At 40.5% G+C, this 24,563-nt stretch overlaps 1 protein-coding gene across 2 annotated transcripts in view; it reads right to left on the bottom strand.

Annotated features, from left to right (window-relative positions):
• The window catches only part of LOC110961299 (transmembrane protein 266-like), a 47,355-nt gene that overhangs the window by 21,226 nt on the left and 1,566 nt on the right, over nt 1-24,563 (bottom strand). For both annotated transcript variants that reach the window (XM_022208866.2, XM_022208859.2), the window contains 2 exons: nt 24,261-24,394; nt 12,715-12,906 (listed from right to left, as the gene is read on the bottom strand). In XM_022208866.2, the coding sequence (XP_022064558.1) occupies nt 12,715-12,906; nt 24,261-24,274 (206 nt within the window). In that variant the 5' untranslated portion in view covers nt 24,275-24,394. The remainder of the gene's footprint in view (nt 1-12,714; nt 12,907-24,260; nt 24,395-24,563) is intronic.

The following is a 24,563-nucleotide window of genomic DNA, read 5'->3' as shown; positions in this document are numbered from 1 at the left end:
TAAACACAGACAGCAGAGGTTCACAAAAGTTGGTAGTTTTCATCCACTGTGGACTAAGCATATGGGCAGAGGATTGTAATAGTATTTGTTCTTGCTGCCAGTCAGCATCAAAACAAAATCTTTCTTAGCACTGACTCATATAAAGGTGCATTGTGAATTTTTTTTTGACAACCACAGGTGGGAAAGTGACTCGAAAAATAGCAGCAGAACCATAAAAGCATGATAACCGCTGGCCAAATGTCAAATGTATTGCATGCAGAGGGATAAAAAAATTATTTGAAGTGATTGGAGAGAGACTTACTGAGTTACGGAACAGGAAATTACAAAATATTATCATTGACAGCTCGTTTTTGTTCAGTTATATTTGCATTAAACCATAACCTGCTATAGATGGTGCTACAAGGACTGTGTAAAATCCCTGAATAAACAATTAAACAACAGGAAGCACTTTGTTCGTCATGGAATTTGGTTTTAACAGAGCAAAAGAGAACTCCCTTCGCTCACTGAAGGAAAGATTATGAGCGTCCTTTCAAGCAAAATCAGTGTCCCCTGATGGCAAATTCGGTTTCACCTGACAAATATGGCAAAGCAGCATCCCATCGTCTCCTAGAAACAAATGTGTCTCCAGCAGGATCCTTATTTTAATAACCACTGCACACACACGCACACAAAGACACACACACATGCACAAAGTTTGATAGTAAGCAAGCGTGGCATAGGGGGAGTACCAACTAAGCATAAAATACATGCTGAGTTTTCTTGATGCTGTCAGATTGCAGGTAATTAATTTTACATTTGAAAGGTTCCCCATTACCACTGCCTGTGCACCATTGATCACAACACATCAGGGAGGAAGAGGGAGGCCCCGAAAGTCCTGCAGCAGCTCACTGAAAATGCCTGACCTGGAGTCAATATACAGATCTCAGAGACAACTTCCTGACCTCTGCAGAAAGACAGAACAGCTGTTGTTGTCTTTTTAAACTTCGATTCTGGCAATGGCTGAAAAAGAAATATGAGGAATTTTTTTTAGCTATTTGCTATGTATGCATCAGCGATAGTGTCAAGAAGGCAAATTATTTTTTCAAAATGTTTGTTTATATATACAGCTACTTAATAACATCTTTACCTCACTAAAACCCATGCTAGCAACAACAGCTATTAGGCTAAAGATGATCACAATATTTCAAATGTCAATGAAGAAAAATGTAAAACTTAAGTGTTCATTGTCATTCTAGACCCAAAGTTAATGCAAAGTCAGACAGAACGCCATTGTAAAGGACAGTTTACAAGTCTTATTTACTCCAAATGTTAAACTGGCCAGCAGCCAAGGCAGATTTTCAACATCGATAGTCTCATTCATGAAAACTACTGGTACTGACACTTGGGCGTAAGGGTGGCATCAAAACGTCAGCATGAACAATCAAACAACCACAAAATGACACAAGAACCCACCAACAAAGGGCCAGAAAATCTACAAAATGGCTACAGAAAGTACACAAAGAGGTTACAAAGGGACACAGTGGGACTACTAAGAGGTGTAAAGCAACTACAAAAACACAAAAGCAGCTTGTTGACAAAACAGGCCAACTGCCTCATAATCTGTGCAGGACTGTCGGCTTTTTGAAGTTACAAACAACAATTCTTTACTGATTTATTTCATACTAAAATATCTGAAGATGCATATTTGAGATGCCTTTTTTTTTTTTTTACACTAGACAACTTTTTTACTTTTAATTTTGTGCCTCCAGCCATGTTTACAGTGTCATCATATATGTATGCAGCAGCAGCTAGTTGTAATTACATGTAGATATATTCTGTGTACCTAACACTCACTTTGTGCCGTACTTCCCTCAGCATCACAGCGAAGGTTAAAGAAATGAGTGCCCAAAAAAGCAGGGACTAAAATAGCTTCAAACCATGATGCTGGAAGGCATCACATTTGACGTTACCCTACAAGAAAGATTTCAGATTATAGTGAACCTGCAGCTAGAGGCTTAAGTTCACTGTGAGCAGCTCCTTGTGTGCACAACACAACGAACAAGGGCAACTGGTGTTCAGCTTTCCCTCGCGGTCCTGTGGGAGCGCTGGGGAAAGACTCATTTGTATGTTACAAGGGGACAGGAAGGTCAGTGTGTATGTGTGTGCCTGCACTGGGTGTATTCTGTTGTCTGTGTGAGCATGTGTGCACTGATACGTGTGCAGCCAATCAGAACGAGCCGTGATCGGTATAGACTGCAGATAGTTATGGATTTCAGATTTCAGTAATCATTTCGACACTTATTTAAGATGCAGCAAACAAGGGCTAACAATATTTATACTGATGATGCTTTACATGCAGCTTTCTAAACAAGACAGATATTTTTAGGGGAACAGATGTAATTGAACATGGGCTTCAGGTGTTATGTAGCAGCTGAAATTAATGGAACAATCTTTAACGGAAACTGAAAATTTCGCAGTGTCTAAGATTTTCTTGATGGACTCGATGGTTAACACATGCCCTCTGTGATTTGAGTGTGTTAGAAAAGAGCAACCAGATATGCAATACAATCAAGGCGTATTAAATCCTCAGTGCATCCTGCTGAGCTTAAGATTTATTCAAAGAAACCATCAGCAACAGAAGATGTTAAGAGTGATTTTTCTTAGATGATTTAAACCCCACACACCGACAACCCTGACAGTCCACCATGAAACTTTCTGGATCGCATTATTACTTTTGTATCACTAGAAACTCATCTTTTATAATCACACACACTCACAGACACACTAGTGTCTGTAATTATTTTCGTATGTAAGAAAGAGGTTAGAATTATTATTGTTCTTCGACAGAGAAATTATCTTGTAATACCTAATTATAGCTGCACCAAGGCCTTCAAGCTGGTCTCCACAAGTAGGTTTTTGCTCCTATTTTGACCCTTGTCTTTTTATTATTGTTTTTTAATTTTATTTTTTTGTCAGAAACTATCTAACACATGCTGTACCTGTGAATTTTAACCAGTCTGCTCCTTCTCTCTGATGGCAAAGTATGGATGTGAGTATAGGGGTTACACAAAAGCTGTCCGTTTATTTATTTGGGACAATTATTATATTATCAGCACTGCAATTTTGCAGCTCATGGATGTCAGATGTTTTTTAAAAAAATGGTAAATGTGTGCCACTCGTGTGTTCTTTCCTCGTTAAATTGCAATGCTGTGTGTGGATTTATAGATTTAGATATCAAAACTCTTTGTGGCAGAACTGTTACCCTTAATGACAAATGTACAGGGCAGTTATTGATTGCAAAGCTTAACTCAATCAAATCGTGTCAATATTCAGTAGTTGAAGTGTCAGGCCTAATTAGCTGGTAAATTATTGGTACATTTACAGGAATAAGAGCAGTGTAGTGGGATGATGCAGTTCATCATCTGAGCACATATTGTTTTAAATAAAGGCACAATTTTAAAATAAAATGTGTATCTTGAGGCATCTCTGACACAAAGGTTTATCATTTTCATTTGTCCTCAAGACTGACAGAAAACAGCTATTTGGCAAACGCTGAACATTTAGCTCCTACACTACATGGGCTTGCAGCCATCCCTGTGGCAGAGGAATTAAGAAGCCTGGGAGATAACAGGGAGGCCAGTCACTCCCTGGTCGCTGTCTCAGACAACTTCCCGTGCTCTCTAATTAAATCAGGCCAAATTGGCTCGACCAGGCAAAAGCCTTCAGAGAATGCATTATTCCAAAAAGCAAGACTCCAACGTTTAACCTTTTTTCCCCTCCTCTAACAAAGTTGAAGCATGTTAAGTAAAAATGCAGTGGAATCCAAATGTAGTTGTCGCATTAAATGCTTCTCCAACTTCTGTTTGTTCTGAAAGTAAAGCAACTCAAAGTGAAGGTGATTGGATATCTTTAAATTCAGGATCATGAACTTTCATTTGCTGTCCCTTTCATGCAATCATAAAATGCTCTAAGGATATTTTTAAATTGGAAATAATATGGCACGCTTTTTATGCCCCTAATATGCAAAACAGTCACAGTTTAGCTGATGTTATGAAACCTCAAGTCTCACAACCAGATCAACCACAAAATCATCCCAGAGTTGGTTGTGATTGTATAAATTGGGCCGTGTTTATTTTCCTTCGTCAACCACTTCCTAAAACTTGCAAATGGGCCAGCAGTTATTTCCAAAATAGAACATTTGGACCCTTAGCCTGGAGCTGGTGGGTGGCAAAGGGTAGGAGCGCTTGTTTTTTCCTCTTTTCCCCCTGCTTGCCCGCTACAGATTTAGATGAACCATCTGGTGTTGGTACCTAACCCTGGACTCCTTGCACATTTGGACCAGCCGTATCAGCAACATATGCTTCTGTCTCAGCGTCTGGCAACCACACGCCCATCACCGGGATGGGAGGTGACAACATTCCACTGCTCAGGTGTGCATTTGTAATTGCAGTTTGTGGGTTGGGGTGGTCTGCTGGGCCAGTCTGGCAACTTGAATCTTAATATATTTTTACAGTGCTCTTTTTTTTTTTTGGTCCAGGTCCTCTGTTTTCAGACAATAATAAACTGAGCTAAATCTCCTTATCCCTTATCATCACCATGACCTTTATTTATACCTCTTCGTGTGTACGTCAGACCTCAGAGGTTGGCAGAAATAGATCTTCAGGTTCTAAGTAGGTATTGTTGCAGCTTTTCTCCAAGATGGCATTCCTTTAAGGCACCACAGTGGATGCTAAATGGTATTTAAGATGAAGGTTCATATTCTATTTGTCCTTTAAATAAGGTTAAAATCATCAGTGTAGAGCAGCTGGCCCACAAAAAAGTTTGTCAACCTACAAGATTTCTGTTTGGTTGCTTACAGGGTTACAACAAAATGCATATTTTATTCTGATCAATTCAAAGCTTGATATCTTCAGAAGCATGGAAACCCATGTTTGAAGTCTTAGAGTATTTTTCATGATTCATCCCGTTATCATCGGTGACTATCTCCCTGCCAGTTTAAACCATTAGTGCAGTCCACAGATGAGGCCCTGCCCTCCAGCTCCTCCTCCCTGACGTTCTTTGTTACACCCGGTGTGTTTTTTTTGTTCCGACAAAGTCACACACCAGCAGCAGCCTACACAAATAGCTGAAATGCACCAAAAGAACCCTTCAACCTAAAAAAAAAGAAGAAGTGAGCAAACAAACAAAAGCAGCTTGATGACTAGGGGGAGAGTGGGCGGCCATGAAAGTGCTGAACACAAGCCCACGCCACCTTGGTCCTCCCAGCATTTTTCCCAGACAGGAAGATGGATGGGCCCAACTCTAATAATAACTACACTCCACTTACCATGGCGCCAAAACTGCTAACACTGCAACTGCCCCCTGATGCTAGCTAGAACAACCACCTCCCACAATGTCGCCCACTTCTCTCCTGATAGGAACATTCTGTTAGGCAACAATACAGTAAACGGGTGCTGGAACTCTCCAACCTGTCCACCTTTCTTCACCCTTCGCCACAGAACCATGAACCTGGAGGCTCCTGCAGGCTCAAAGAAGAAGGTGCCTCTGGTAGCTTTGGTCAGTGCGATGTGCTATCAAGCGTGCGAAGCCTGATTTGCAGTGGTAAGAAGCCACGGGTTGCCTTTTTTTGGCATTTAGCTTTGTTACACTGCAGATTGGTATTCGCTATGGGAAGGCGTACTTTGTGTGAAACTGAGGGCAGAAAAAGATGGAAAAAGATGAGACAGTGAGGGTGAAGATAAGCGAGTAAGAAAGTGAAGGAGAAGCAAGAATATACAAGAAAAAATCAGGTCAGATACAGAAATACGTAGAAAGGTGGTGAAAGAGAGAGAAAGAGGAGCCTATCTAAATGTGCAGAAGCATCAATGAAGGAGCACTATTGTTCCTAATGAGGTGTGACAGCCCAGTATAAACTGGAATATGAAGTGAACCATGATTACAGAGGATTAGATAACAACCACTACGCAGTGCAGTGAGAAAGCTTTTCAGGCCTGGCCTTGTTTCCCCCCCTTCTCTTTTTCTCAGTGTATAAATCCTCTATGTGCTGTGTTTCTGTTCATGCATGCAAAAATATACTGTATGTGTGTGGAAAGGAAGACCAACAGAATGACGGGTTGTGTGTGAGTGACTACTTTGCCGTTTTGCGAAGTGAGGGCAGCACACTATACGAGAGATAGCAGTAAGGTCAGCTCCACCTTCACAGGGCTCCAAGCTATGATATGCGAACATGCCTGACAGTAGGTGCTTCATCACAGGGTGGCAGCTTGACACAGGAGCCTTTCTCTTGATTAATCCCCTCTGCTTGCTTCCTGCTATGAAACACGCTGCGACTTTACAGTACAGGTGGACCATAATAACACACTGCTCTGTTCATTTAGGAACTAATCTGTAAATATGTGAGGGCGGGGGAAAATAAAAAATCAGCTGATGATTTGTCTCTTACTCCCAAAATGTAAATATGTGATTTTTTTCCCCCCATTTCTTCGAGTTTCATTTTCAGGGACAAAACTGATTAGTTCAATAAGTTTAAAATACACTCCAAGTCGGTGTATTAAACTGTCTCTTAAAGAGAAATCACATCTGTTTAGTTTGCATATTTTCTCCTGAACACCTACTTTCTTTTAGGAATGAGTAGATGAGAAAAGTTTTGCTGACAGCGAAAATAACTTCCACCCCTCACCCAATGAACCGTCACCACGCTGATGAAACGCCTCTAGTGTGGTTGTGACATTCTCACTTTCGGGATCGCACGCTCTCGTTTTGCCAAACATCACTGCGGAGCGTGGTCTAAACATTTCCCATGCACAGCTTTCTCTACGACGCTCGTTCACTATCTCAGAAAGCCAATGAGCCAGCTAATGCAGGCTGGAAGTAGAAGGGTGTGCGGGGGTGTGGTGCCAGTAGTGGGGCAATCCACTTTCCCAGGTGGAGTCAGCAGAGCAGCCAACAGATTTCTCTCCCACATACATTTTCATTTTGATGGCTGTGGATTGCCGTCCCACTGCCGCTGTCTCTCCTCCTCTCAACTACACTTCATCATCCCGTACGGCCATAAAAAAAAGGCTCATTTCCTCTGCCCCATTTCCCTAAAGGTGAGTTAAAGCAATCGGTCACTCTGCTAGATGCGCTCCGGGTTTTCCCCATTTGCATTCAGAAAGCGCACATAAGATATGGGCTTGATGGTGCTTACACACTGTTATGACCCAACAAAGTCAACTCGCAGGTGGGTGATGCGGAAACGCTGATTTAAGAAAGCCGCCCACTGCCGCAGGAGACCGTCGTAAAACATGATGATGGTGCACGGGCGTGGTGTTTGCGAATGTCATTTAAGGAGGCTAATGGCTGCTGTCTGTTTGAGAGGTAGATCGATACGGTAATGAGGAGACGGAGGCACAGGCGTAATCACCGAAAGCCCAGCAGTGCTGAAATCCACAGAAAAAAATAGAATTGGGTCCTGGAGGGCAGCAGGCTGAGTGACACATTCATGAGATGCAACATCCCACCGGTTCTAATGGTGTAGCCTTAATGTCAGAAGAGGCCTCCATTTATGCTCCATTTTTGTCTTCTAGCGGTGATTATCACTCCATCACAGTGTTGTAAACTCTGTGTAAAAATCTCACAGGTTGGCAAAAACACCTGCTGTGATGTGATAACTATGAACAGCAGAGATTCTCTTATCACACACGGAGAGGTATGGGAGCATCCTAATGAAACTTCCAAATATAAGACCAGACGCAAGCACAGCTAATGGTGATTAATGTGGTGGATTAGTATAGCATTTAAGGTATAGTAAAGATGTAACATACACATTACTGAAGCTCATGCCTGGTGGATTTAAATGGAATTTCATTAAAGCTAAAAGAAAGAATGATGACTTTTACAACTCCCACTGGCAGCATTTTTACAGGCAGACATTTTGCACTAATGACTTGAATATGAAATAGTGACCCCATCACACTGAGCGCACTTTGAGTAAATTGAGCTCACTGGTAAAATAACCTTCACCACAGTGTATGCTAAATCTGTTGTTACAGCTTCTTACAGCAGGAGTTTTTACAGTTTCTTAGCTTCTGGGCTGGAAGGAGAAAGTGTCTTGCCCTCTGACCAGAGCTCATTCACACAGATTGGAGGTCTCATTTTGAGATTATTTAGCAACAGCAGGACTGTGGGCTAAGTTACTGGATTACTCTTAAGAAACTCCTTACAGGTATGTCACAGCATGGGGTACAGTAGGAAATACTGCATTTATAATTCATCACTGTGTACACCAAAGTGGTTCCCAACAACCCCAGATAGTGAGCACATGGCATGAAAGCACATTCACAGCAAACATTGACACATCTATCCATTATGCATAGGGATGGAAATACACTGCTACCACTGGCCCTGATATGGAATAGGACACACAAGGGTTGTACTGGTTGTAATATTAGCACAGTGTGAGTGTCGGCGCTACCTGCTGTTGACGGTGCGTCTGTGAAATCCATCTGTTTCTGGCCGTGACTGGCTAACTGAAGGGAACCAATGGAGTGAGACCTGATTTGGTGTCAAACGGAGTACTTGGAAAAGGTAGCTTGTATGGATTTGGCATGTGTGCGTTGGATCCTGTACTACAGCTTATGGTGTTTATGTGCATCCCACTGAGAGCCCCCACTATGATCCAGGTTTGAGTCACAGTTGCTGGACAGAATTCAAAGACTGGACAGTGAGCAGGTTTTGCACAGTGCAAAAAAAAAAAAAAAAAACTGTTAAAGTTGTGACTAATCAAAAGGACAGCTGTGATGTGACCTCATATCCATATGTCACACCAGCATTTCGCACAATCATGTTAAAGCGGAAAAAAACAAGGACTGTGATCGGCAGTTTCTATCTATACCGTGCATCCGACTGAAATGACTTTGCTGAAACTTTGTCATTGGTACACTATTTTGTCTTTCTATGTTTTATTGTTTGCATAATACATTTTTAGCATTTTGGCTTCATAATTAATAAAGCCTCAGGTTGCATGTGCAAGGTGCATTCAAACAGCAACCTCAGTTCCAGGGAAAATAATGACAAAAAGGTGAGCACTAAACAATATTGTCTGGTGATGTAAAAATAATAATAATCATTTTTTTTGCAAAAAAAAAAAACTTCAGTGAGGAATCAGTAAAGAAAGCCTGTGATAATTTGTGGGTTTAAATAAATGACTTCAAAGATGAAACATTGTGAAATAATTAGGAGCATGTTGCATTACAACCTTTAACAACCTGCCTTTGATCAACTGCATGAGACCCAAAAAAGTAATTAAATGTGATGGCATGTATAGTTAGAGAGCACAAAAGGCTTACAAGAAATTAAGTGTGTGATAGTATCGGCTTCTGGCTCATGCACTGTAAAATGTCACTTACAATAAAGGCTCCTATTGTCAGCAGGCAAGGGGAGGAGGGCAGATATTTAGTCTGAAATGATGAATTGATCTCAGTTAACTTATGGACGCTGGACAACCCCGAGGTTGTCAGTTAATGATAAATGGACGTAATACTGAGCAGCGGGGACAGCGAGTCAAGGACTTGGGGAGGGAGACTTAACACATGATGGATGATAATCTTGCACACAATGTGGCATTTATGCAGGCCTGATGGGCCGTGTGCATGTGTGTAAATATGAGTGCGTCCCTGTGGGAACAGTGGCTCCTGTTTGATATGAACTGTGAAAATGTATGTTGTAAGCTGCTATTGCTTCACAATAGCCGTCACAATCTTCTTACCATCAGAGATATTGTTCATGTCAAGACCATGTTGACACCCCTCTACATATGCACTGCAGATACGTGCACATATATATACACAGTACACATACATATCAGCAAAACTGTATAACCTGTGCATATGGATGGGAATCTGCCAAATGTGCTAATATCTTACCGTACCGAACCATGCTCAGACAAAAAGTTTTTATGGAAACATCGTTAACAAAAAAAATGGTAGGAAGTTCCTAAATATTTACAACAAAAAAGTAGTTTGTAAAACATTTACATACAACTGCAGCCATAAACTGCAAACAATATCATATATTGAAAATAATCTTTATATGAATTAATTAAAGGGATACGTCACTAGTAAATAAAGTTTTTTTTAAGTGAATCATCAAAATCAAAGCAACAGATCCTGAGATACGGTGATTTTTGGCCCTTACCACAGATCAAACTCCAAACTAATTTTCCCACATTACACTTCTTTACCTTTCCTGCTTGGTCAATGTTCATGTCTTTCAAACCAAATTTCTAACACAAGCCACATGGTAAAAAGATGACATCATCAGGGTTAATCAAACTCTTTCACAGGCTTAATAGTTCTTCCTCCATGAAAAGCATAACAAGTAAACAAATGTGTCCTTGTTACTCCATTAATGTGGAAGATGTCCTGAGTTCTGACCTAGATGGAAACAATCTACATTTCCAGCACCAGGCACAAACCTTATCTACCTTGGTTTTGTTTTTCACCTTATCTGAAAGTGGAAAAATTCATTATATTTTTGCACTTGAATTCTTCCTGCTTTCGAGTGAGATGACACGCTCAGATTATCTCACACGCTTCCCTTTTGCTCATAACTCCACGGTAACAGCTCCTTATTGGACACTGGTAGTCGCAAACATCTTCTGGATTCAATCTGAACTTTCTTAAAAATGTTTTCAATATAGATATTCGCTCTTCTCCAAAAGAATCCAAAAAACTCTCTCATCCTGTCCATTTCATTACAATCAAACCTCCAGCAAAGAGGAAGACAATTCAGATTGCATTTCCATTCAGTGAGCTGAAAGGTTCAGATATATTCCCATTATGTTCAGTCTCCTTAAAGTTGACGTGTTCAGTCTATGATGCTCATGTACTTCTTGACCCTTTCTGTCTACTGTCTTTGAATTTTCTGCAAAGACCAGTGCAGACTGTGCACTGCTGTCTCTCTAAGTTTCCCCTGAAACCTGTCACTGTTGACAGTGGAAAGATCAATGAAGTTTGCTTTGCATCAGTCAGGTCCTCAATCCTATCACGGTCAGGAGAATTTAAGAGATGGGCACCTCCATAGTAGAGCTGTATGTTTAGATACGACAGGTAAGAATCACTGACTTACCACTGCTGTCATTTGCTCTTTAGTCTGATGCTTTGGTCAGTGTAATCACCTAAGAGCAAGGATGCTGAGCTCAGAATACTAATTTATTTCCGTGATTTCATGTCTCTGTATCATTTTTCATATAATTCAGGTAGGCATTTACTCTTAACCATATGTTGTTCACTTTTGTTTATACCTGCCACACAAAAGGAGTGAATCAAATCAATCTTCCAAGGGTTTTGTCTACAGCAACTAATAATGACAAAGTGAAGAAGTGTTCTGAAAATATTTGCAAATCTTTTTTTTTTTTAAAAACTAAATGAAATCTTTTACTTAAGAAAGTGTTCATGTGTCTAGAATGTGAGCTGGCAAACAGAATGGTTTGGAGATTGCTTCGATTGTGTCTGTTAAGATAAGCATAAACTCTCTGTAGATACCCACAATAAAGCTGTGCTGAAGTAGAGAAGGGGCAGTGGTACACAATGATTTCTAAAGCTTTGAGTGTTCCCGCGAGACACTGGCATCAGTAATTGTAAAAACCAAGAGACAGCAAAAGCACAAGAAAAAGCCATCTCTTATCTAATGAGTCAAAAGTGTAGATATTTGGTCAGGACTCTCAAAGCACCATGTCAGGTGAGCACACGGCACTGCTCGTCACCTGCTGATACGTCCCTACAGTGAAGGGGCAACATCATGCAATGGGTGCTTGTAAGCAACAGAAACAGGGAAATTAGTCAGAATTGAAGGGAAAACGAATGCAGTGAAACAAAGAAAGATCCTTGAAGAATGGTGCAGCACACAGCAACCTGAGGCTGGGCTGATGATGCACCTATCAGCACGACGGAGGATCAAAGCATACAGCCAAGACAATGTTGGAGAGGCTTCAGGACACGTCTCTGACTGTCCTTGAATGGCAGAGCCAAAAGTCAGATTTAAATTTCACCAAGCATATCTGTGAGCTGATCTAAACATAGCAATTCACAGACACTTCTTATCCAAACTTGAGTTTGGATGGGGGAGATTCAAAGTTGTAACAGCTGGTGTTTACTAAATTTGCTGAAATTTCTAAAACCACATCACTCATTTATCATTATGGGTTACTGGGTAGAGCTTGATAGCTAAAAATGCAGATTTTATTTATTTGAAATAAGTGAATAAAGTGTGCAAAAAGAGAAAGAGTCCAAATACTTTCAGAGGTGAGTGTAGATATGAAGTTAAAGGCATGGAGGAGATTATTATCAACTAGCAGTAAGGAAGAAAGTCATGTCTGATGTGGGGCTTCAGTAAAACAATATGTTTAGTTGTTTTGAAAGTCAGGCATTCTGAGATCTTTACAAAGCTGAAATCATAAGGTGAAAGAATCTGTTGGTTCAACACTGACTGACAGTGCGTATTTGTGCCACTTCAAACAACAACAAAAGCTATAAAAATATCCCCACTGTGCTGTCCTTCACACCTGCCTGTTGCCAAACTGTTCAGAGAAACACTCTGAATTCACCAAAAAATAATTTTAACCAGCACACGATCCAAAATGTGCCACTCACACTGTCACAGAGGAAATCCATGGTAAAAAAAAACAAGCAAAAATATGATAAATTACACAAAATTCACTCTACAAAATCCGCATACAAAATCAGTCGCACTCACCCTTCCCTGTTTTCATCTTCATCGGCGTTGGAGAGCAACTGCGACCCAGCCAGCGAGAGGTCCAGAGCTGCGAGGGGCAGATCTCTGTAGCCAAAACTCACCAGCTGGACTGGAGGAGCCAAGCACTGGTTCTCATCCTCCACCGGCTGGGAGATGATCTCCAAGTCTGACAGACCTGCCTGCTCCACTTCCCTAGTTACGTGCCAACACCAGCAACAGACAGACAAACCACACGCACACATGCGAGCACACAGACGAGACAGAAAGAAGAAAGACATACATTAGTTTGAAAACCGACCACATTTCTCAGAGGTGTACAGAAATATTATATCACAAGTGGATTTATAATTCATAGTCTTAGTAGGAACTAAAATGGTGATTTCGACATCCTTTTTTAATATTTTGCAGTTGAAATACAAAACCAGTGTATAATGAGACACGTCAGCACATATTTGCAAGACAGCAGAGCAGAAGAAAACAAGAGAGGTTTGGTCAAGAGGCATATATGTAGCACAAAAGCAGTGCAGATAAAAACCCCTTTAATTATTCAGCCCAGCAACTTCACTAAGAACACACTCTTATTTACAGTGATGGCCTGGGGGAGAAAACACTGGGTCAGAGAGGCTTGCACACAAACACCCACTCAGCACCAGGGAACTATGAAGCACTCACACAATCCTCCACTGTGGAGGACCAGAGCAGCCAGAGGTACACTGCCTTGCTCAGTGGGACTTGGACAGCGACTGAGGTAGAGAGTGTGTGTCTGATTTTTTCAGGTAATCTAAAAAAAAAATGCACAGGTCAAAGGAATGTATAGTCTTCTAGAAGTCAGCAGAACTATCCCTACTAGAATTCATGGCTGGTTGTTGATAAAATAATTATTTTATGTCACAACAACATTACTGAAATGTTGTGGGGGGTTTTGTCATTTTAATCATCAAATTATTAAGATGCAAATATTAGTGTACTGCTCCAAGTAATGCTGCTCAGAAAATAAAACTAACCATATTGAAATTTTCTAATCACAAAAATATTGCACAGCTAAAAAAAAAGGACCACCCTGGTAGTTTACTTTTGGGTTAAGTCAATAAATAATTACAGTAAGTGAAGTTTAAGTTTAGTTTTTACCATCTTAACATCAAGGCATGGGGATGCTACAACATTTATTTGTATTTTCCACTGATTACATCTGCAAAGAGGCCTTTAAGCGATCCAGTCTGTTATGATATCAGCAAACATTCACCCTCATCCACCTAGATTCTCAAACGGTAATATCTAAACACATCAAGGCTGCCTAGTTGTATTCCAGCAGCATGCAACCCAGCGTGCCCACAAGCCCCAGTTGTGTAAAAGCTGGGCCATCTCAGTAGAGCGTGGAGGTGGAAACAAATGCTGAGTGCAGCTGCAGACTGACTGTGTGTGCCCTGTGGTGTGTATTTTTAGACCAGAGCAGATGCTGGTGTATCATGTCTGCTGTGACGTCATTGCCTCTCCCTTTGTCAGCTGAGTGGATCCCCACTCTCCTTCAAACGTCAAAGGAAGTCAGGCGCAAGGTGGGAGGGGAAGGGGGAGAAAAAGAGAGACGAATACGGGGGGGTTATACATGGAGGACAGGGGAGGGATGGAACCAGGAAGAGGCACGAGGAAAAGTGGCAAAGGGAGGGAAGCCACAAAGACTCAGGAGGAGGACTGGAAGTGAGAAGTAGAGGTCAGGCATAAAAGTAAGAGTGTAGATAAACAGAAAAGGGTCAGGTCAAGAGGGGAGGACTGAAAAAAGGTAGACCAGAGTGGATAAAGTGGACGAAAGTTTGTCAGCTAACCATATTACAAATAATAAATTTTAACTTGGCTGCTAAAAACATATGATACTAACCATCATAAACCCTGACATGTATCTCATTATCAGTCTATTCTTTAAATTATTTCATATCTGACACACTCCAAAAACACCAGTGACGGTAGTAATGGTTGTGTGGAGAATGAGGGTATTCCCAGCAGCTATTTGCTATATACAGACACACTCTTTCCTACTACAGTCATCTTCAAACTGCCGTGACAGACAGCACAGAGTGACCTAAAACAAAAATGAAGAGAGACACGCAATCTGACAGAGAGGCATACCTTTAGGGGAGGACAGACAGGTAAACAGCCGGGACAGATAGATGTGCAGGCCAAAAAAAGAGATAACCCCACACACCAGCATGACCCCACACAACCACACAACCTTAGTTTACTTAAATATACAGAGATAGTATCAAAGCTAAAAGACCTTTGATGGAATCTAGAGTGACCTCAGCTGTTAGAGGGCATCCTGGTCACTGTAAATCTGAGTGTGAGTGTGTGTTAGCCTGGTATGGGAATCATGATGAAGTCAATAAATCCACCACAGCCGATCTCATCTCCACTCCGACCCTCAGTGACCCTAACACCAAGAAGTAAGGAAACCAGCTAAATATACTTTAACATGGACAGCTCACATAAAATATTAACCAACATAAGGTCAGCAAGATCTAACTATGGGCGAAGTGAACGAGGTCAGATCAGTTCACAACTTCAAGCACATGTCTTGCATCCACCTTCACTAAAATGCATGAGCTGTGGTGTCTGGTCTAACTGCAGCTTCAGCATGCGTTGAAGCTGCAACCAGGAAAATTTGAAAGTTGTGGGTTTTAAAGGGGAACCTAATTTGTTACACATTAAAGTCTGTTTCCTGTCTCGGGGAGTTCATCTGCACATGTGAAAAAAGAGGGAACTGCAAGAAATCTGATTAATTTGATAAGTTTTTAAAGGAAATATATCTGTGGGTGTGAAGATAGAGAGGGGTAGCCCACTCCTCATTTTTACTTAAAGGCGCCTTGAGGCTTCAGTAACTACTGCTAACATAACAAACCCAACTTAAAGCTCGTGTCCGGAGTTTGAATCGCAGCGTCTCCCAAAACACTGGTGGTCCCAGCCTCCCTCCCTCTGATTTCGCCCCTTTATTTGTGCACGCGCACAGTACCTGAGAGAAGTGCCTGGAGTGCTGCAGCATCTTGCCTGTTTTGCTGTTTTCCACTCTTCTACATTTAGTACATTTAGTAAATAATAAAGGAATTACGTTAGAATGCTGTATTGAGTCTAACTTGTCCTAATACCAAAATAACATGAATCTGCTAGGACGAACGAGTAAAGTTTCAAGATGTGATTACATTCGTGTATCCCTCTCGATGACGTTGTTTATCAAACTTAGTGCGTTTACGCGTGTATATGTGTTACATTGTTTATTTATTTCTATCTAGAGTTCAGAATTGCATGACTCCTCTGACGAAGAGTATGTCCCAGACGCCCCAACATCTTCCTTCAGAGGTCGGGCATCTAAACGAAGCCGTCAGGCGGGCTATGGAGGCCGTGGTCGGGGAGCGACGCGAGCACCCCGAGCCAAAAAACGTCCTGCAGTCTCTTGGCCTGACAAGCTGTGGGATTGGTAACTTTTCTGGAAGTTGCTGATCCCTGATGCTCTCTGCTCCACAAGCAAAACAAATGTGTTCGCGGTTGCGTAGTTCGTAGCTCGCCCACCTCTGCATGGGCTTGCTTGCTGTGCGCGTAACCGTTGATTGACAGCATGACAAAGCTGAAGGTCGAACTTGATTGGTCGGCAGCGACCGGCGCTTTTTGGAATAACATGGGGGTCTATGAGAGGAAGGCGGAGCTCAGGAATAAATTTTCATATCGCGTCATACTAACATTATATTATAGTATCGAACTAGACTAACACATTTAAGCTTTGTTAAACAATGATACATAAATTGAAAACAAATGGAAACTCCAGACACGAGCTTTAATCAATGGATTACTGCTTTAATGGTAATTTTGCAACAGTTCTAGCTGATCTAGAATCGCATCTTTCCTAATCTTCATACTGGAAAATATACCGATGTACTGTCCAAACACTAGCATCATAGAGCTGATGTGTTTAAATTAAATTAAGAATGTCATCTAAATCTGCATCAACTGCCTCATATAGCAAAATGTTAATCAGCAGTAATGGAATCAAAAAGAACCCCACCATCGTACATTGTAATTCTTACCTGAAGGAACAATGAAAGAGTGAGTGACTTCAGCCGATTAAACCAAACAAGTGGTCAAATGGAAAGTTTGTGAGCTCACTATCAGCATCCCAAACAACAACCAGCTGAATGACTGACAGCTGTTGTTAACAAGTGTGTTCTCAAAAATATAAATTCAGATGAGTACTTATGCACTCATTGACCGCAAAAAGCTCTAGCTACATAAACTGTCATGGAAAATCTGCCACGCTCAAATTTATGCTTATATATTATGTTTTCATGCATGAATGGGAGAGCACATCAATGGGCCACACAAACGACAAATGAATACTAGTCCAGATGTGTTTCAGGCTGTTGGAGAAATAGGTAGTAGTTGGTTCAGTAGTTGGAAAGTTAGTTTAACAAAAGATAAATTCTAATTGTAACTGCCGGAACGCATCACAGACTTATACTGAAAATAATGTGACTTAAGAGTGACAGCTAAAGGTGATCATCTCTGCATGTATTATAGAAAACATCACTGTGTTTTTCATTATTAAAATCCTTTTGCTGTCAAGAAGAAGTGTTATTGCAGTCTAGTCTCAAGAGCTGCTGCTGCCCTCATCCCAATTTGACGGGATTATTTCCCTCGGCATGAGGGCCCTACATTTCTTTGAAGATACACATTCTATATAGTCAAAAAGGAAATCACCAGGGGCTGTGATGCTGTTGACTCATGTATAATAATGCAATATGCATTGTAAGAGTGAAACATGGATATTAAATGAAGAAATATGATAAGACAGCAGCATTCTCTTGTCTGTTCAGAAAATTTAAGAATTGTGTTGCAGTGAACAGGATGAAAGAACGACACTGTGAGTTAAGAAAATGGGTGAAATGGAAATCAAGTTTAAAAAAACTCGAATTCTAAAAGCCTGTTGTCTATACTGTAATCTTAAATTTGGGATAGGCCAACAGTGCCTGTGGTTATAATTTGCCTTATAAAGAAAGGAGAATATATGTGATAGTGTAATGCAAACTCACAATTACTGATTTAATTCTGCAACCAGTGATGCACTGAGGACAAAAAATGGCAAACGCACCAAGGGTATGCAATGTGACATCAAGACTTCCACTACGGTAACTGTATGCCAGAATGGATGAGCACTGTCAGTGTGCTTCTATGACAAATTCCCATAAACTTGTTTTACTTGGAAAAGAATTGAAACGTGGACATGCAGCATTATGCTACAGTGTGCAGGCCTGATAGATGTTGTTTTCGCCACACTTTTACAAACATCATCTCATCCATACCACCTCTCATCTACAGCACAGCAGCAGGTTTGGCTCTCTTCCCAAACAATCAGGACCAAACACATAACTACTCATGACAGACACAAGCTGTCCAGAGCCCGCCGGCCCACAGCTTATAGTGATGAGCCTGGTGCTCTGCCTGGCTGACAGTCAAGATATCAGGAAAAGGTGCTGACCCAGGCCGTGGATTTGCACAGTGTTCAGCAATTTTCTTATTTAAAGCAGTGGGGTTAGTCACGCATTCTGAGATATCTGTGATATTTCATTCAATGTTCCTTTTTTGCAACACCTAAAACTTGTTCCAGTAAGTGAATCTCCTTTAGTATATATCAGTTTTATTACAATAATGCTGCCTGGAAGTATGATTGTTTGATTTACAAAGTGAGCTGCACAATTATAGCCTCCTACAGCTACTGGATAATAAAATCAAACCCAGATACAGAAAATAAGAAATAATAAGTAATACACTTCTGTTTCTATTCAAATACACATATAAAAGCATGTTTTGCTGTCTTTAATACAAGTTCTGACCTTTCTGCATACCCATGATGAGCCTATCTAACAGAAAGCGGCAACTGCAAAATTCTGAAAACATTATTTCATGGAAAGACTAACAAGACTGCAACTGCAGAAGAGCACCCACAGGAAAGAAGTGATATTCAGGGGAGCAGGTTTCCCTCAGGGCGGCAGATAAAATTAAATAGTGGGCTGTAGTGTTGTGGGCCAGGTAGGAAAAGGTCATTATGTGACAAAAGTTGCTGAAGGGATTCGCTGACCAAAACAGAAGGTCATGTAAGTAACTGGGGGCCAGTGGCGCTGAAGAATGTTCTTCCTCAGACAAGTGGAAGTGTCTTGCTCATGACCTTCCTGACCCCATGCAATAAGACAGACTTACAAGCAGCCATGGGACAAGTAAAATGAATAATTTGGCTTTGTTTGCTAATTAACATGTTAATACAACAAACAGAGATGTAGCATCGTCACTGCGTGCATGATAACATGCCAAAGCACACCGCTAAGCCGCTAACATGCCTGCAGATTAATTGGTCTTATTTAAATATTTTGAATTAATTTAGGAATCTGTCCCAAGTTTCCACTGAGCTCCACCCCACAATCAATAAACAGAGAAATAGATTCCATCAAATGCATAGAAGGTCCCACAGCCATCTCTTTACTAACAACCGAGGACGAAAATCCCTTTTGATTTCTTTAGTGCTTTAAATTCATTACTTGAATATATTATTGAAGCTTTTACTGGACACCATTCATGAACCACAAATTTTCTGCATATGAATAAGATCTCCTCTGCCTTGCATAAGATTCACAACATAGTGGCTGTAATCGCAGTGATTCAGTGTTTGGGTAAGTGAGTTATGAGATGTGGCATGTCTGTGCAGGTCGTATATAGTCTAGCACAGCTGAAAATGAAGCCATGAAATAGGAATTTATGGAAATATTCAATGAATTTCTGACACCGGTCTGCTGTAGCGTGTTGATATACAGCGTAAACATATGCATCTATCAAAAAAAATGAAACATAAAAACTATGAGCCATTCTTTCCACATAAACATCACATCAAACATAGGTTTAACGCTGCCTATCACCTCCTCTAGGAAAGCATAATGGCAGCTTTGCAATTGCACTTTCTGGGGGAGGAGAGGAAATATATTTACATCCAAGCGCATTTTATCCATAACAACAAGACCTGGGTGGACTAGAAGATCAACACACACATGTTAGACCGGGTTGTTTGAGCACAACGCCTGAGCATCTAAAATACGCCTAAACTTGGCCGGAGCACTGAAGACAAAGCAGATGTTCACTGCTCCCACCAGATGCTTTGGAGAACTTTGGAGAAGCTGGACATCATGGTGTATTAGCGTTAGAGACTTATAATCTCATATGAGTCTGAAACAGGCAACTTCAAACTATTTCACAACTTCTCTCCCATAGTGTAACATAATATTTCAATCAGTTTGATGGCTAAATGTAATAAACATGTTGATATAAATAGAGTAGCAACACCAAGAGCTAAAGACATATTTTGGCTTAAAAGAAAGAAAGAGTCTAAGCACCGTCTGCCTTTGCTTCTGACTCATGTGCAATATAATATGAATTTCACATCTAAACATAATGATGAAGAAAAAAGAGACTGTCAGGGACTTTATCCATCAAACTACTCTAAAGCAGCAACAGCAGCACCCACCAGCCTTCTCAGAGCGCTAACTTTGTTAGCAAAGTTACTGGTTTAACATAATGTTGATGTTGTAGCATCTGTCACTTCTACAGAATTTACAAATTGCCTCAGGTAATTTCCTAGAAAATCCAATTCAACTTCCTGAGAAACTTGCATAATTTCTTGCCAGTGGATATTAATGAAGTCTGCCAGGCACATTAGCTCATTAATAATATTACAGATTAACCTATGATGAATTGGCGGACTGCACAATGGACTGTTCTGGCCCTGGTGTGACCAGTCTCTTATCTGACCTTTACAGATACAAGCAGTAGAAGACACAGGAGACAGAGAGACCCTTGTGAGGCAGGACTAAGACAGCAGATGTCTTCTTCATAATGGAGAGGTCCATGGACCTTTTTACACTGTGTCAGTATCCAATAATAGATTATTTTAATTTCTACAGACACTTAAGGGAAAATGGGTCTTGAAAGACTTAATGACTGAAAAGACAGATTTCCTTAGGCTTGTAAAACTGACTTTACAGACCATCTTTTTTCTTCTGCACGGCATTTTTGTAAACATAGGAAACACTACAGGACAGAATACTGTACGTGCCCATCTGATGTGCTGCTTGTTGCCTTTGAATTACTATGCAGGACAAATGTGTAGCAACAGCTGTAATCTAATTACATTTAGAACGTTTAATTCAGTCAATAGTGAGTCAACAATTTGAATTATAATGGTATCTCCACAAACAATTTAACAAGGAGACTTTTTACACTTTTAAAACTATATGGAGAAAGCTTTAATGAGATCGTTCCCTATTTGTTTTGATCTTTTTTAAAAAAAACACTGAAAGATAAAGTTATGCTGAAGTGATTAACTTTATGAAAGCACAGTAAGGAAAGGCTGTAATAAAAGACACAATATGTTATACCTTATTATGTGCAGTAAATAGAGGTCCACTATTGACATTTGCACATATTCTCAAGACTTAAATGAGAACACTGAGCTGATGGACTCTTCAGGTTTCTTCTCATAGTCCAAAGACATGCATAGAAGGTTAACTGGTGCTTGTAAATGGGCCATAGGTGTGGAGGTCAGCATGCATGTCTGTCTCTTTGTGTTTGCAATCCAGTGGACTGGTGGCTTGTCTAGGGTGTAACCCGCCTCTCACCAGTGCCTGCCGGGATAGACTCCAGCCATAAGCGACCCTCTGCAGGATAAAGCGTGTATGGCTAGTGGCTGTATGGAAGCTGAAAGACTCCAAATCAACACACAAAAAATAGATATGAAGTCTCCAGAGCAGAGAATACCCATGGGTTTTGGGTAGCTTTTAAAAGCTCCTTCCTGATATGCAACTGTTTTCACAAATTGAGTAGCACTTCCCATAAAGCAGAAATTGATCTTGACGAGTAAAATCAGTGGAGCGACCCCCTAATTTGACTGACAGATACTACTGATTACTTGGGCAAAGTATTTTAAAAACAGAGCAGCCCTGTTGCATTCAAACAGATCTCCAAAGCCAGATTTCTTAGTATCCATAACGAATAAACTGTGTACACCAGTACACTTATTAAAGTAGCCAGTTAGGTAGAATATGGGGCCACTCATAGACAGCATTTCTCCCAACGGACAGGAACACACCATGTTCTCATCACCTCCCACCCTCTGAACAAAAGAGGCAAAACTGTCCAACCTCTCCAACCTCCCACTCGCACTGCATAAAAAAACAGTGTAAACAGCAACGTACCTAGAAAGATGAATTGTCCCGTCCAACACCGAGGAACCCTCAGAATCCAAACTGAAATGCAGTTTACTGTATACATTAAGTTCGATTTTTCCGCTTAGATTTGTGAACATGAGCCCAGATTCCTCTAAAGCTTGAGTCAGTTAAGCACTGTTGGAAAATAACCGAGTACATCCATTTAATTATTGCATTTTTCATTTTTCTGCTTGTTTTCTTCTACGCCAATACATTTTACAGAACTATGGTACTTTCCTCAATCACATTTAACTGACAAAAGTAGTCACTGGCTACTTTTCAGATTAAGAAACATATGATAACCTTATCAAAAACAAAGAAACTTTTCTGCATTACCGAAAGGTCCCCAAAACCTGATTTGTGTACCAGAATTTTGTTTTGTCTTCCTTTCTTCTTCATAAATCCTTCCACAAACCCTCTAATTTATCTTTTGGAGGCTTGTCACTGGACAAAACAAGGGGAAAAGCACATAAAGTAGCCAAAATTAGCTGCAGCTTGAACACTGTGCTATGTTAAATGCGGATTCTGTGATGCTGGAGAAAGGCTGCTGGTATTTAGACAGTTATCGTATGGCAGATTGACCATCCCTTTTGCTCCCACTGGGGCTGAGTATGAAAACAGGATTGTTTTTTCAGTGCTAAAACAGAACGGACAGCTAGCGGAGGATGGGGAGAGATTCTCTGCAATTGACAAAGAAAGTACTGAAATAGAATCACATACTCCATCTTTAGGAATCAGAAATCATCAGAAATTGCTGAAGATGGAGTGCTTTTACTTTATATACATACATACATACATACATACATATATATATATATATATATATATATATATATATATAATTTTGGTGATAATACTTCAATACTTTTGCTTAAGTAGACGTCTGAATGGAGTACTTTATTTTTATTTAGGTAAAAGTTTTGCATTGTTCTTCTACCACTGAAAAGAAGATGCTGATTTGACAGGATGCAGACTTAATATTTCAACTAAAAATAAAACAGCGATAAATCTAAGAACGTGTCAGAATCCTAATACAGAATGAAGGTTGCAAATTTGTGTAAAACAAAGCATTTGCTTTTTCAGCTGTACAAATGATGTCATTCCAGTGTCATTTTGCCATTAAAATATATCATTAATGAAAAGCAATGTGTTAAAAAAATAACTTCTGCACAACTGGCTAATAAAAGAAGAACTAAAATTAAAATATTTTTCAACCTGTATCTTCATTATGAACACTGACAGTTTTTTCAATCGTGAGCCATGGTCATCTGTTTCAGAACGCGCTTCACCTTAAACACAGCGTGATGTGGCATCACTACTGAGAGCCGCTGAGCTGGGCTCTGTATGGGACCACAAGCAGAACCGGTTCTCTCATAAAAGCACAAATGGAGCAGTGATTTAAGGCTATTCATCTAGGTCAAGAGAATAAATGCAGCTAGTTAAGATGAGACAAATTACAGAGTCATACTACGCCAGCAGAATCATGAGTCGACAGAGAATAATGATTTTCAGTGTTCTCCCTTACCTCTTACTTTGTCTTCACACACACTCACAAACGTACACACAGACTACAGCATGTTCCCTTAGCAATGCATCAGCTGTTCTCAGTGCACAGATTGGAGAGCAAAGATTTAAAAAAGGGAAGGCTGGGAGAAAACTGGGGGTGGTTTGTTGGAAATAAAATGTGTTAATTTGTCATGATCAAGGGTAATAATCGATAAAGTAGATGTTTTTCCTGAGAAAGAATTCATATAGTGATCGGTGTCTATGGCTGCAGAGTAAATGCTCTATAGTCAGCATTGTGTTTGCAGGTGTGTTTGCATGAATGTGCATCTCAGCATGTGTCTGCATTCAGAGGGACGAGGGTCAGAGACACCTCAACGGGAGCAGTGTCTGGGTGAATAAAGGTCATTATTGTAGAAACGGAGACATGGAAACCTGGGAAACAGCTCAAAAAGGAGGGACTGAGTGAAAGGAGGAAATCAGAATAAGAGAGGAATGGTGGAAAAATTAATGCAACATGGAGGAGAAAGGGATTCATTTTTAAAAAAAAGCCTTATGTCCTACAGATACAGAGGATCTCTTTTCTCTACAGACAAGTCTGTATTTCTGATATTTGATGCTTACCCTTTTGCTATTTTCTTCCTAGGTTTGGAGAAACAAACAAGAATTCAATTCTTTACACTTTGTAGTTTATACAGACAGCGAGAGAGAAAAAGGGGGAGAGATCAGGGGTAAACATAGTGTGTACTCTGTACTTACTCAGCATTAGCCATGATGCTGGGTGATGGAGAGAGGAGAGTTTTGGTGGTTGTCACAAGATTTCCACTCACTTCTGCCTGTTTTAGTGCTGCAGTTCACCTTCCCACCTGAGAGATGCTGCTGTCATGTTGAACCTGGGGAAAAACAGCCAATAATGCAAGTGCAGAAATTAGCAAGCGGCCATTATACAGTAACAGTGGCACAAATACACACGTTTGTCAGATTATTAGGAAGCTAAATCTAATGCAGTTTCACCAGAAAGCCTCACAAAGATTATAATGCTCATTTTTGTTTAAGATGTCA

The sequence above is a fragment of the Acanthochromis polyacanthus genome, chromosome 2 (genome assembly GCF_021347895.1).
Source record: "Acanthochromis polyacanthus isolate Apoly-LR-REF ecotype Palm Island chromosome 2, KAUST_Apoly_ChrSc, whole genome shotgun sequence".
NCBI lineage: Eukaryota > Metazoa > Chordata > Actinopteri > Pomacentridae > Acanthochromis > Acanthochromis polyacanthus.
The sequence above is the reverse complement of the archived record's forward strand: the minus strand, read 5'-3'. Positions and strand labels throughout refer to the sequence as shown.